This window comes from Microcaecilia unicolor, chromosome 1 (genome assembly GCF_901765095.1).
Source record: "Microcaecilia unicolor chromosome 1, aMicUni1.1, whole genome shotgun sequence".
Lineage (NCBI taxonomy): Eukaryota > Metazoa > Chordata > Amphibia > Gymnophiona > Siphonopidae > Microcaecilia > Microcaecilia unicolor.
This window is the reverse complement of record NC_044031.1, coordinates 241,088,619-241,102,707: the sequence shown is the minus strand read 5'-3', so window position 1 is coordinate 241,102,707 and position 14,089 is coordinate 241,088,619. Positions and strand designations below refer to the sequence as shown.

The 14,089-nt window shown below is 43.8% G+C and overlaps 1 protein-coding gene across 3 annotated transcripts in view; it reads right to left on the bottom strand.

Annotated features, from left to right (window-relative positions):
* TEX10 (testis expressed 10) overlaps positions 1–13,028 on the bottom strand; it is a 236,419-nt gene extending 223,391 nt beyond the window's left edge. For all 3 annotated transcript variants that reach the window (XM_030205096.1, XM_030205101.1, XM_030205108.1), the window contains exons 1-2: positions 12,606–13,028; positions 909–1,618 (exon numbers count right to left, since the gene is read on the bottom strand). In XM_030205096.1, coding sequence (XP_030060956.1) covers positions 909–1,618; positions 12,606–12,788 — 893 coding nt within the window. In that variant the 5' untranslated portion in view covers positions 12,789–13,028. The remainder of the gene's footprint in view (positions 1–908; positions 1,619–12,605) is intronic.
* Between the last annotated feature and the right edge of the window lie 1,061 nt (positions 13,029–14,089).

Genomic DNA, 14,089 nt, shown 5'->3' with positions numbered 1-14,089 from the left:
ATATCAAGTCCACCCATCCATAACAACTGTCAAACTCTTACATCTCCCTCAGAGATCCCATGCTTCTTGAATTCAGATACATCCCTCATCTCCACTGGGAGGTTGTTCCATACATCATACTACTACTAATCACTTCTATAGCGCTACAAGGCATACGCAGAACTGTACACCATACATGAAAAAAAGACAGTCCCTGCTCAAAGAGCTCACAATCTAAATAGGACAAACAAACAGACAGAACAACTAAGAGGTAAGGGAATTAAAGAGGTGGGGGTAGAAGGGTACAGGGCATCCACCACCCTTTCCATAAAGAAAAATTTGGAAAGTACATTTGGCTCATTATATGGGAGAGTATCTTGAGAATCAGTGTTACATTTCTCTATCATACATCCCCCTTCCCCGCCTTTCTTCCAAAATATATATGTTGAGATCTTTTTAAGGCTATCCCCATAAGTTTTATGACAAAGACCATTGACCATTTAAAAAGCTGCCCTCTGGACTGACTTCATCCTGTTCACATCTTTTTTGAAGGCGTAGTCTCCAGAATTATACACAGTACTCCGATATATACAGAGGCACCATCACCTTTTTCCTGCTAGCCATTCCTCTCCCTATGCATACTGGCATCCTTCTGGCTTCTGCCACCTTAAGATCACCAGATTTGATCATCCTCGGGTCCCACTCTTCTTTCATGCACAGAAGTTATTCGCTCCTTATACTGCCCACTACTTGTGGAGTTTTGCAACCCAAATGCATGATCCTTCTTTTTTTACCATTAGAACTTAGCTGCCAAATTCTAGATCTACATCATTCTTCAAGTTTTGCTAGATCCCTCATTTACTACTGACAGAATTTAAGAAATAAAAGTAATTATGAAACTGCAGCTTTAGATGCCCGTAATTCCTTACCTTAACCTGAATGGTGAATTCACCCAGGGACTGGTGCCACCATGCTCATACACTTGAATTTGCTGTTGGCCGCTTGTATGTTCCTCCCAGATGATATCTAACACAGCCCTGCATGACTGGGTATTCTCTCTCTGCTCAAGGAGCCCATCACCCTCCAAGTCAGCTGAAGCTAAAGACAGGAGTTCAAGGAGCTTTTTAAGTCTCATCAGTACATTCAGCCTCCACTGCTGAGAGGTGAGATTACGATTTGGGTTAACAGAGAGGGTCCAAGCTGAAAAAGTGTCTCCATTTTTCACTCCTCTGGAAAGCTGCTGGTGAGAGATGAGCTCTACAAAGTTCTTAAGCAGCATGCTACTGCGGTCAATGAGAAGAACTGGGTATTTATCCAGCAAAACATCCAGTACTTTAAGAGAGTCCTCCTGAATCCCTTCAACAATGTGAGTCATGGCACTAGAAAGATGGGCACTCACCAAAGGGAAAAATGGAGCTATTTGGTCAACTGGTATTTTGGAAGCCAAGCATTGTAAAAAGTGCACTGCAGCTGATCTTACAATAGCATCCTTGTCTGTAAACACAGCAGCCACCTCACTCACTATATTAGAAAGATGCGCATCTATCACTGATGGACAGTACGACAGTAGCTCCTTGAGACCAATAAGCGCACTCTGTTTCACTCCAGGACTGTAGTGATGCATCTGTGATAAGAGATCCTAAAAAACAAAAATAAAACACACGTTTACTTGTTCTGATTTAATTGCCTTTACTATGATAAACCTTCAAAATGTTTACAACCACTTTCCAAGAACCAGCAGTTACAGTGGAATCTTATGATTAAAGTTTGTAAGTCAGTTTATTCATCTCTACTTATCACAGAATGTTAGTGTTCATGAAATATTATGACAACCCTTACTAGAAATATGCTAATAGAAATAAAACAAAAAGAAAAATAAAGATGACTCGAAGGCTATACTTTGGTCAGTACTATACTACTGTAGTCACCTTGGGAACCTCTAGCATTCCCCCCTTTCTATACTTAAATTCCATAAGAATAGCTCATTTTCACTGAAATAAAGCTAAACATATTGCCCCAGGTACAAATAAGTACCTGTATATGTAAGCCGCATTGAGCCTGCCATGAGTGGGAAAGCGCGGGGTACAAATGTAACTAAAAAAACAAAAACAAAAGTAAAGAAATATAACAAGTTATATAACAGAAACCAAATACTTACTGGTATGTTCTCTCACAAGAGTGTACTAAAGAACATAAGAACTGCGCACTACACAGCCTTCTCTGGGTCTCCATATATTTGATGCTCTTGTGTTTGTTTCTGGGATGCACTGCCCACTCTTCTCAAAATGGCAGCACTCTGCCCCTGCCTGGTGCATCCTGTGATGCAGTGGGAGGAGCTAAGCACCATATTATATGCCAAGGAGGTTAAATTGAGAACTGGAGATACCCTTTATATGGGCTGAAGCCAATAGGTGGGAGCTTGCTGGCAGTAGGCGGAGATTTCCACCATTTTTGCTCACCCAAAACAATAGCAAAAGATTATTAGAAATAACAGACTGCCTATGTGTGATCCATCTGTAAAAGGTCAAAATCATATTTGACAGCTTTTTAATTTATTTGAAAGCTTCCCATATGTAGATTTAAATATCATAAAACAACAATTTAATATCAGTAAAACAGCTTAAAAAATTATTGTAGCTGGTAGAAACAGCAGTTATAAACTCTAAACTCTATTTTGTGCTCATTTTTCTACATTGTTCTATACAATACAGACAGCCAAATTTCAGTGAGGATATCCTGCTTCCTGATGAGTTAATCTTAATTGTTGTTGTAATCTGCCTTTGGAAGCCTGGTGGAATATATTGAAATTAAATGGAAGTAAAATTAAATTCTCCTTTCATTGGGGCACATGGAATCACATCTTCGTTTCATCTGTTTCGTAGAAGTTTACCTTTTAGATACACAAATGAATTATTCTGTTTTGAGCATGTTTCAGGGACAAGTGGTTTTATAAGTCATAATAAAAAAAAAATATTTTGTTTCATGCAGTTCTCTTTTGTTTACAAATAACAAAATGGGCTATAAGCCCCTAATGTAGTCCATCAGTTTTCTTATATTTTGTTCTTGTGATGACAAACTGTGCCAAAACTGAAAACTCTTATCTCTATCCAGTTGATAATAAAAGTAGCTAATTCTGAACACTATCCACCCTAAAAGATTGTTTTGTGGCTGTACATGAGGAATTGCGATATTGAATAAATAAGTATATTCTTTTGTTCCTAGTCATGCATCCAAAGGTTATATAATCCTTTCAAGAAAGCCAGTTAATCATTAAACTTATTAGGTGTGTTTAAGGACAGAAAAGGGTAAAGGATGCACATTATCCCTGTCAACTTCTAAGCATCTTATAGATGCAAGGAAAAAACACAATTTGAAGTGCCTGTATACAAATGCTAGAAGCCTAAAAAATCAGATGGGAAAGTTAGTATACAGCACTAAACGATGAGGCAGATATAATAGGTATCTCAGAGACTTGGTGGAAGGAGGACAATAAATGGGACACTGTGTTAACAGGGTACAAATTATATCACAATGATAGAGGGGATCAAATTGCAGGGGGGTTGCGCTATATGTTAAAGAGGGAATTGAATCAAACAAAATACACAATCCACATGAAACAGGTAGCAGTGTGGAATCATTATGGATAGAAATTCCACCTGTGAAGGGAAGGAGTATTCTTGTAGGGCTCTACTATCGTCCGCCAGGACAAAACCAACAGATAGCTGAAGAAATTTTACAGAAATTAGGAAAGCTGGCAAATTGGGCAACAGTATAATAATGGGTGATTTCAATTACCCCAATATTGACTGAATAAATGTTACATCAGGGGAGATAAAATTCCTAGATGTAATAAATGACTGCTTCTTGGAGCAACTGGTCTAGGAACCGACAAGAGGGGGAACGGAAAAAGATGTAAGAGATTTACTTGCCTTCAAGGGTGATGATGCGGAGAAATCTTGGTGAACCTGGAGGACATACTGAGCCAAATCGACAAATTAAAGAGTAGTAAATCACCTGGACCGGATGGCATGCATCCAAGGGTACTAAAGGAACTCAAAACATGAAATTGCTGATCTTCTGTTAGTAGTATGTAACCTGTTGTTAATATCTTCCATAGTACCTGAAGATTGGAGTGTGGCCAATGTAACGCCAATGTTTAAAAAAGGTTCCAGTAACAATCCAGGTAAATACAGACCGGCGGTAAGCCTGACTTCTGTGCCAAGAAAAGTAGTGGAAACTATTTATAAAGAATACAATTATGGAACACAGACAAACATGGTTTAATTGGACAGTCAGCATGGATTCAGCCAAGGGAAGTCTTGCCTCACCAATTTGCTTCATTTCTTTGAAGGCGTGAATAAACATGTTGATAAAGGTGAGCCGGTTGATGTAGTGTTTGACAAATTTCCTCATGAGAGAATCCTGAGAAAATTAAAGAGTCATGGGATATGAGGCAATGTTCTGTTGTGGTTTAGAAAATGGTTATTGGACAGAAATCAGAGGGTAGTATTAAATGGCCATTTCTCTCTATGTAGGAGAGTGAACAGTGGAGTGCCACAGGGATCTGTATTAGGACCAGTGCTATTTAACATATTTATAATTTGCAAATCAGAATGACAAGCGAGGTGATTAAATTTGCAGATGACAGAAAACTATTCAACGTCATTAAAACATATGCACATTAGGAAGAATAATCCGAATCATAGTTACCTGATGCTAGGGTCCACCTTAGGGGTCAGCATTCAAGCAAAAGATTTAGGTGTCCTAGTAGACAATACGCTGAAATCTTCTACCCAGTGTCCAGCGGCAACCAAAAAAGCAAACAGGATGCTAGGAATTGTTAGGAAAGAGATGGTAAATAAGACTGAGAAAATTATAATGTCTCTGTATAGCTCCATGGGGCGACCTCACCTTGAGTACTGTGTTCAGTTCTGGTCAATGTATCTCAAAAAGATATAGTAGAATTAGAAAAGGCTCAAAGAAGAGCGACCAAAACAATAAACAGGATAGAACTCCTCTCATCTGAGGAAAGGCTAGAGATTAGGACTCTTCAGCTTGAAAAAGAGACGGCTGAGGGGAGAAAAGTGGTGTAGAACGAGTAGAAGTGAAATCAATTTTTTACTCTTTCAAAAAGTACAAAAACTAGGGGGCACTCAAGAAAGTACGGAAATACTTTTAAAACAAATAAGATATATTTGTTCACTCAACAAATAGTTAAGCTCTGGAACTCTTTGCCAGAGGATGTAGTAACAGTGACATCTGACGACATCCTTTTCTTCAGAGCAAGCTACCCTCTGTCTCCTACCAGTCAACCAATTTTTAACCCAATCCATTACTCTAGGTCCCATACCGAGGGCACTCAATTCATTTATCAGTCGCCTGTGCGGAACCGTGTCAAAGGCATTGCTGAAATCCCAAGTATACCACAACAAGCGCCCCTCCCACATCCAACTGTTTGGTCACCCAGTTGAAGAAGACAGTCAGATTCGTCTGACACGACCTGCCACTAGTGAAGCCATGCTGCCTCGGGTCCTGTGTTCCATGTAGTTCAAGAAAGCTCACAATACTCCTCTTTAAAAGCGTTTCCATTAGCATACTCACCACCGAGGTCAGACTGACAGGTCTGTAATTCCAACCTCCTCCTTACTTCCACTCTTGTGCAGAGGAACCACATTCGCCCTTCTCCAGTCCACTGGGACCACTCCAGCATCTAAGGAAGCATTGAAGCGGTCCGTCAGCTGAGCCGACAGAACTTCTCCGAGTTCCTTAAGCACCCTCGGGCAGTGGCGTACCTAGGGTAGTTGACACCCGGGGCCGGTCATTTTTTAACACCCCCCCAAATCCAGTACTAGGCATACCGAGAATACAAAACACTCAGGACCTATAGAGCAATTCTACCATACCATAAGCAGTCATTTCTACGAGTCACACAAGGAAAAGGAAAGCATCTTAAACACTACAGTGAGCACTAGTACATCAATTCACCTATTGTAAAACGAAAACAGACAGATTAGTACAGATCGTCGATCCTGCACAGTCAATGCCAACCGAAAGCCATGTCTTTTTCACAAACACAGATACACCCTAATCCATTATAGAATAAGTAATCATAAACTTTCTATTTAGACAAAAATTAAACTGAACCCCCGATGCCAGTCTCTGCATACAATGCAACACCACAGAAACAGAAAATGTCCCCTAGTACTGTGCTAAATATAAAGACAGCAGATGTAAATTTGAAAAAACTAACAAATACCAATCGCCACTTTACAAATTAACAAATAGAAATAAAACAAATACAGAAAATAAAATAATACCATTTTACTGGACTAATACATTTAGCTTCCAGAGGCCAAAATCTCCTTCCTCAGGTCAGTACAGTATAGTGCTGTTACAGTATCTTATCCTGACCTGAGGAAGGGGGTTTTGTTCTCTGAAAGTTAAGTCAAAATGTATTAAAAATAGTCCAATAAAAAGATGACCTTATTTACATGTTCTATTTATAAACAACACAGCTACAATACTATATCCTAAAGCAAAATAATAAAAAAACTATATTTACAGTTTGTTGTCTCTGGTTTCTGCTTTCCTCATCTTCTTTTCAGTCTTCCTTCCATCCAGGATCTGTCTTTGCTCTCTCTCTGCCATCCAGTGTCTGCCCTCTCTAATGTCCCTTCCATCCACTGTCTGCCCTCTCTCTCCCTTCCATCCACCATTTGCCCCAGTCTGCCCTCTTTCTCTCTCCCCCTTCCACCCACCATCTGACCTTTCTCTCTGCCCCTTCAATCCGTCTGCCCTCCCTCTCCCATCCATCCAGGGTCTGCCCTCCCTCATGCTCCCCACTTCCTTCCAGGGTCTGTCGTCCCCTCTCTCTCTCTGCCCCCCCTTTTCAGCCCCCAGTTCCACCTGCCCCTAGTTCCAGCCCCAGCCCACATCTCCCACCGGCCCCCCTTTTCAGCCCCACTATCCCACCAGTCCCCAGCCCTTTTCTCCCATCAGTCCTGAGCTTCAGCCCCCAGCCACTTCTCCCTGTCCCCTTTTCAGCCCCTAGTTTCAACCCCAGCCCTTTTCTCTCACCAGTCCTGAGCTTCAGCCCCAGCCAGTTCTCCCTGCTCCCCTTTAAAGCCCCCAGTTTCAGCCCCTGCCCCATTTCAGCCCACAATTCTAGCACTAGCCCCCTTATCCCAAATACCCTCCTTTTCAGCCCCCTTCATCCACCACATGCTTTGCAACCCCCCTTTTCAGCCCCAGACCCATTCTCCCACCTGCCCCAGGCATGGACCCATTCTCCCTCCTGCCCCCTTGTCGGACCCCAGTTCCAGCTTCAGATCCCTTCTCCCCTCTGAGCACCCCCACCCCTCCCCAATCCCCTTCTCCCCTGTGAGCACCCCTCTCAGCTCCCCCACCCCTCCCCAGTTCCCTTCTCCCCTCTGAGAACCCCTCTGAGCTCCCCCACCCCTCCCCAGTTCCCTTGTCCCTTCTGCGAACCCCTCTGAGCTCCCCCACCCCTCCCCAGTTCCCTTCTCCCCTCTGCGAACCCCTCTGTTCCCCCCACCCCTCCCCAATTCCCTTCTGCAAACCCCTCTGAGCTCCCCCACCCCTCCCCAGTTCCCTTCAACCCTCTGCGAACCCCTCTGAGCTCCTCCACCCCTCCCTCACCCCTCCCCAGTTCCCTTCTCCCCTCTGAGCTCCCCCACCTCCTTCTCCCATCTGAGCCCCCTCCCCCCTCCGTGGAGAGCGACAGAGCCCTCTTCTCCTGCCACCATCCTGCGTGTTTTTTTTTTAATCCATGCAGCGACGCAGGCAGCGCCTCGTGTCTGCCCTACTGTGTGCTGCAAAAAAAGAAAATCAATTCGCCGGCGTCGGGCCTTCTCTCGCTATGTCCCGCCCACTTTTGAGGTAACTTCCTATTTCCTCGAGGGCGGGACATAGCGAGAGAAGGCCCAACGCCGGCGAAGCGATTTTCTTTTTTGACAGCACACAGCAGGGCAGACACGAGGCGCTGACTGCGTCGCTCGCTGAATGGATTTTTTTTTTTAAACGCAGGGTGGTGGCAGGAGACGACGGAGCACCCCCCCCCCACCCGCCGACACCCGGGCGGACCGCCCCCACCCTTGGTACGCCACTGCCCTCGGGTGTATCCCATCAGGCCCCATCGCTCTGTCTACTTTTAGTTTGGCGATCTCCTCACGAACACAGTCCTCCATAAACGGGTCTTGGTCTACCATTCATCCATCGCCTTTAGCCTTTCTTTTCTGCAGACCTACCCCTGGTCTTTCATTCGTGAACACAGAGCTGAAATAATCGTTAAGCAGGTCAGCTTTATCCTTATCTTCCACATATTTCTCTCCCTCAGCTTTGAGCCTCACAATGCTATTATGGCCCTTCCTCTTGTCACTTACATATCTGAAAAAGGTCTTGTCCCCCAATTTTACCGCATTAGCTATCTTTTCCTACATTTGCCACTTTGCTTTCCTGATAGCTTTTCCAGCTTCTCTTCGCTTATTTAGGTATTCTCTCCTGTCTTCATCTTACTAAGTTGTCTTATAACGTGCAAAGGCTAGCCTCCTTCCCCTTATCTTTTCAGCTACTACATTCGAGTACCAGAGAGGCCGTCTTTTCCTCTTACTTTTAAGGTTAGTTGCCTTTAATATAGCTCCTTTCAGTCTTGTCCATTGCTGTTCTACATCCTTCAGCTGTTCCCATCCCTCTAACTGTTCCTTTAGAAATTTCCCCATTTCAGCAAAGTTAGTTCCTTTGAAATCCAGGACCTGCAATCTCGAATTAGCCCTCTCTTCTGTTTTAATATTGAACCATACCATACGATGATCACTAGATGCCAAATGGTCCGCCACCTTGACGTCAGAAACGTACTCTCCATTCGTAAGCACCAGGTCCAGAACAGCTCCATCCCGCATTGGTTCTGTCACCCACTGCCGGAATAATTCTTCTTGGAGGGAATCTAAGATCTCTTTGCTTCTAGATGACCCCGCAGCCGGGACACCCCAATCAACATCCGGCATATTGAAGTCACCTATCAGTAGTACTTCCCCTTCCCTAGCTATCTTGCGGATGTCTTCAATTAAGTCCCTGTCCATTTCCTCCGACTGTGAGGGTGGTCTGTATATCACTCCAATATAGATACATTTTCCTTTCCCTCGTTCCAGTTTAACCCACAGCGCTTCTTCCCTACCCCATATGTCCTGCAGTTCTGTCACTTGGATATCATTCTTAGCATATAATGCCACACCTCCACCCTTTTTTCCCTACCCTGTCCTTCCTGAATAGATTATAGCCAGGTATAGCAACATCCCAGTCATGATTCTCCATGAACCACGTCTCCATGATCGCCACTAAATCCAAGTCCGCTTCCATCGTTGTAGCCTCAAGATCTAGAAGTCTGTTTCCCAAACTACGGGCATTGGTATACAAGGTTCTCTAGATTTTACTCTCTTTATTCACTTCTATAGAGGTATTAGATGTCCTACCTTCCTTGGGGCTAATTATGGCTTCGTGGCCTTTTATACCCATCCCCATCAATTTTAGTTTAAAGTCCTCTTTAGTACTTTAGCCAGCCTGTTGCTGAAGACACTCCTTCCCTTCCTTGACAGATGGACACCATCACCGCTCAGTAGCTCGTGAAAAATCATCCCATGGTCTACGAAACCAAAGCCCTCTCGTCGGCACCAACCACACAGCCACACATTTGTCTCCAAGATGTGAGCTTCTCTCATTCGACCTTTACCTTCGACAGGGAAGATCGATGAGAACACCACCTGTGCACCTAGATTCTTTTTCCAATATTTTCACAATTGTAGACATCTCTTCGGAGAGGAGTATTATTAGCCCGTTCTGCTTTTTAATATATATTCCATATATATATTGTTTCGAAGAGAGGAGACCAGAGAGGATTGTGTCTCGTCATTTCCCTTGGAGTACACATTCCATGTTACATCTTCTGAGGTTACAAAGACCCCTGAGGCAGGCCATTGGGCCGAAACACGGCCGTGTCGGGTCATTTTTATGTACATTGATATTTTTTTAAATAAATACAGAATTTTTTAAAATAAATACAGAATTGTTGGTATCCTCATCCACTCTCCTCACTTTTTGTTTCATTTCCCACGATTTCGTGAGGGTTTTTACCTCCTTTTTTGTTTTTGTTTCACCTAGATTCTTCACCATCTGACCCAAAGCCACAAAGTCTCATATGATACGTTCAGTAGGATACTTAGTTGTATCATTTGTGCCAACATGGATGAGCAGCATAGGAGCGTGGTCCATAGGCTTGATTAGTCTAGGCAATCTTTCCACAATATCGCGAATCTTGGCACCAGGCAGACAGCACACCTCTCTGGACAACATATCTGGCCGGCAGATGGGCGCTTCAGTACCCCTGAGAAGTGAATCTCCAACCATCACTACCTTTCGCTTTCTTTGGGCCAATTTTCCGGCTGTGATGGCAGTTTTGTTCATTGTTTCATCCTGTTTGGTAGATGTTTCTAGCTCTTCTACCTCCAGGGCCATGAACCGATTCTTTAGCTGAATAAAAGGTGGCGATGGAGGATTCATCTTGTGGGACTTGGGTGGCCTGCTTCCAGCTGTGCTCTGCCCAAGATCTTCTCTCCCTTTGCTGGAAGTTCTTAATGTTTTGATCTGCATCTCTGGGTCAAATTTCTGGTTGTCCCAGATGTTTCTTAGTCTTACCACTTCTTCTCTTAGTTCTTGTACTTCTTTCACAAGGAACTCAATGTAAGTACATTTATCACATGAAACCAAAATCTTGTCTTGGTCCAAGGGTTCGGTCTTGACAGTGGTAGAAGCTGTAGTGGATCCTCCTCTACTTCTATCCGTCAGTTGGTATACCTCATGGATCTGTCCTGGGACCTCTTCTTTTCTCCATCTATACTTCTTCCCTTGGTACTCTGATCTCATCCCATGGTTTTCATTATCATCTTTACGCTGATGACTCCCAGATCTACTTCTCCACACTAGAATCTCAGCCGAAATCCAGGCCAAAGTATCAGCCTGCCTGTCTGACATTGCTGCCTGGATGTCTCAGCGCCATCTGAAACTAAACATGACCAAGACTGAGATTCTTATCTTTCCCCCTAAACCAACTTCTCCTCCTCCCCCATTCTCTACTTCTGTGGATAACAATCTTATCCTTCCTGTCTCATCAGTTCGTAACCTTGGGGTCATCTTCGACTCCTCCCTCTCCTTCTCTGCACATATTCAGCAGACTGCTAAAACCTGTCATTTCTTTCTCTATAATATCAGCAAAATTTGCCATTTCCTTTCTGAGCACACTACCAGAACCCTCATCCACACTCTTATCACCTCTCGCTTAGACTATTGCAACTTGCTTCTCACAGGTCTCCCACTTAGCCAGCTCTCTCCTCTTCAAGCTGTTCAAAATTCTGCTGCATGACTAATATTCCCCCAGTGTCGTTATGCTCATATTAGCCCTCTCCTCAAGTCACTTCACTGGCTTCCTATCCGTTTCCGCATACAGTTCAAACTCCTCTTACTGATCTATAAGTGCATTCACTCTGCAGCTCCTCAGTACCTCTCGACTCATCTCTCCCTACATTCCTCCCCGGGAACTCCGTTCACTGGGTAAATCTCTCATATCTGCACCCTTCTCCTCCACTGCTAACGCCAGACTCCGTTCCTTTTATCTTGCTGCACCATATGCCTAGAATAGACTTCCTGAGCCGGTCTGTCAAGCTCCATCTCTGTCCGTCTTCAAATCTAAACTAAAAGCCCACCTTTTTCATGCTGCTTTTAACTCCTAACCCTTATTCGCTTTTTCAGAACCCTTATTTTATCATCCTCACTTTTATATTCCCTTATCTCTTGTTTGTCCTGTTTGTCTGTCCTAATTAGATTGTAAGCTCTGTCGAGCAGGGCCTTTCTCTTCATGTTCAAGTGTACAGCGCTGCGTACGTCTAGTAGTGCTATAGAAATGATAAGTAGTAGTAGCTGTACTGACAGCAGTAGTTTTAGGGGTTCTTTGTTTCTTTACCATAGTTCCAAATGTAGGGTCTGCTGTACTTGTGGTGATAAAATATGTAGCCTGTCACACACACACATCTACCACAGGAGTTACGGTCTGCTCTGAAACCATTAACATGCAGGTAAACTAATTCTTGGAGGGCAGTCAGGCTTGCAGGCAATATATAAGAAATTAAAGATAACATTAAAAAAAAAACTATTTGTTTTAATATAGGTGATTTTATGTACTTTTACAACAATTCAACTGTATTTCTGTTATCTTTTTAAGTTTGTTTTCATAGCAAGGTTATGTACAAAGAAGAACAGGAAAACGAATGTACACTCTCAGCAGCAGTTGTAAATATTTTGCAATGCAAGCCACTTTTTTTTTTTTTTACAACAAACGGGATGGGGAAGGGGGGGTTTCTCACAGCAGGAAACAGCATAGACAACAAGGGCCGGGGAGCGGAGGTCCCAGTTTGTGTGTTGTGGTAGACTGTATTTTTGTGTATGGTGTACAGCGCTGCGTATGCCTTGTAGCGCTATAGAAATGATAAGTAGTAGGTAAGTAGGGCAGAGCAGGGCGGAAGTAGGACCAGCGCGTCGGGTTTTTTTTTTTTTTTTTTTACCTTTATGTTGAGTTTCCTGGAGCCGGCAAGTAAACTCCCCTCCCCCTCCGCCAGCTGCTCGGGCAAATGGATCCCCTTTGTTCGGAAGCCGACATCGGTGACATTTTCTGGTCTGGGCTTTTTCCTGCCCACTCTCAGCTTCACTTTCTGAAAGTCATCCTGTCGCTTCCTCTTGCTGCTCATCTTGCAGCTGCAATTCAGGACCCCACAACGCCCCGATCTACCTCTCTTTAACGGACTCCCTGAATGAAGGCACGCGGCGCACTGCAGTTAGAGGCTAGAAATCACAGAATAGCCACAGCCTGCGTGGGAAAAGACTGAGCCAGGCAGATGTAGATACTTAATCCCGCTATCTCCAGCGTAATGCGACAAGCCACACCGGGCCACCTGAACCTAATAGTATTCAGACAGCGCGCCCGCGACCAGACGCGATCACTCCACTTCCGGCCTGACCCGCCCCCCTCGTGCCTGGACCGTGCACGATGTGGGACAAACTAGTTGCTTTTGCATTACTGAATTCGGTAATTGGGAAGAAAAGAAATAAACGTGGGAAGTGGGTAAAACACATTTCTCATAAACATAGATACTATGCTACCTTTTCTAACGCCTGAACCCATAGCAGTAGATAAAATTATTTTCATATAGTGAAAAGGTTACTGAGAAAACTGTTCCTAACCGCAAAAAAAAGTGCATGCACAGAGATGAAGTAATCGTATGCACAGCAGCTAGTGCTGTGTGGATGCTTGAGCACTCTCAATATTGAGCAAAAGCAAAGTCCTTGACAGTATCCAGGGAGGTAGGAGGAATAGTTTCCTTTGGGTTTAGCACCCCCAATGCTTTTGAAAAGTGGGTGCCTATGATTATAGAAACATGGCGGCAACTGAAGGCCATATGGCCCAACCAGTTTGCCCATCCGCTGTAAATTCTTCCTGTTCCTAAGCGATCCCACATGCTTATCCCATGCCTTTTTAAATTCTGGAACAGTCCTAGCCTCCACCACCCTTTCTGTGAAATACTACTACTACTACTGTTGCAGGAATTGATGCATGAATTTATGATACTTCAGGAGTCAGACAGCACACCAGAATGAGAGAGAAATCTTCTTTATTTGCCAGCAAACAAAGTAGAACATCAGCATTAAGTCTCTTCTTCTCTTTCTCAGCTCTCTGTGTCTTTGTGGCTTCTGTCTCAGCTGCTTCTCTTCTTATGCTGTCTTCTCCTTTTTCTGTCTGTTCCTTCTGTCCTTCTCTTTCTTCTGAGCTCCTTCTGACGTAAACTGCTTCTTCTCCCACTTAAATACAGTTCTATCTAGCCTAGCCTAGCCCCCTTACTCTCCAATTGGTTAAGGAATAGATTGATTACCTTGCCTCAACCAATCAGCTCCATACAAATATCAGTTACATAGGTTCCAGACATCCTAAACTGACCTGTGACCTGGGGCCCCTTACACCAGACATTTGGGCTCCAGTCTCTTACATGTTATT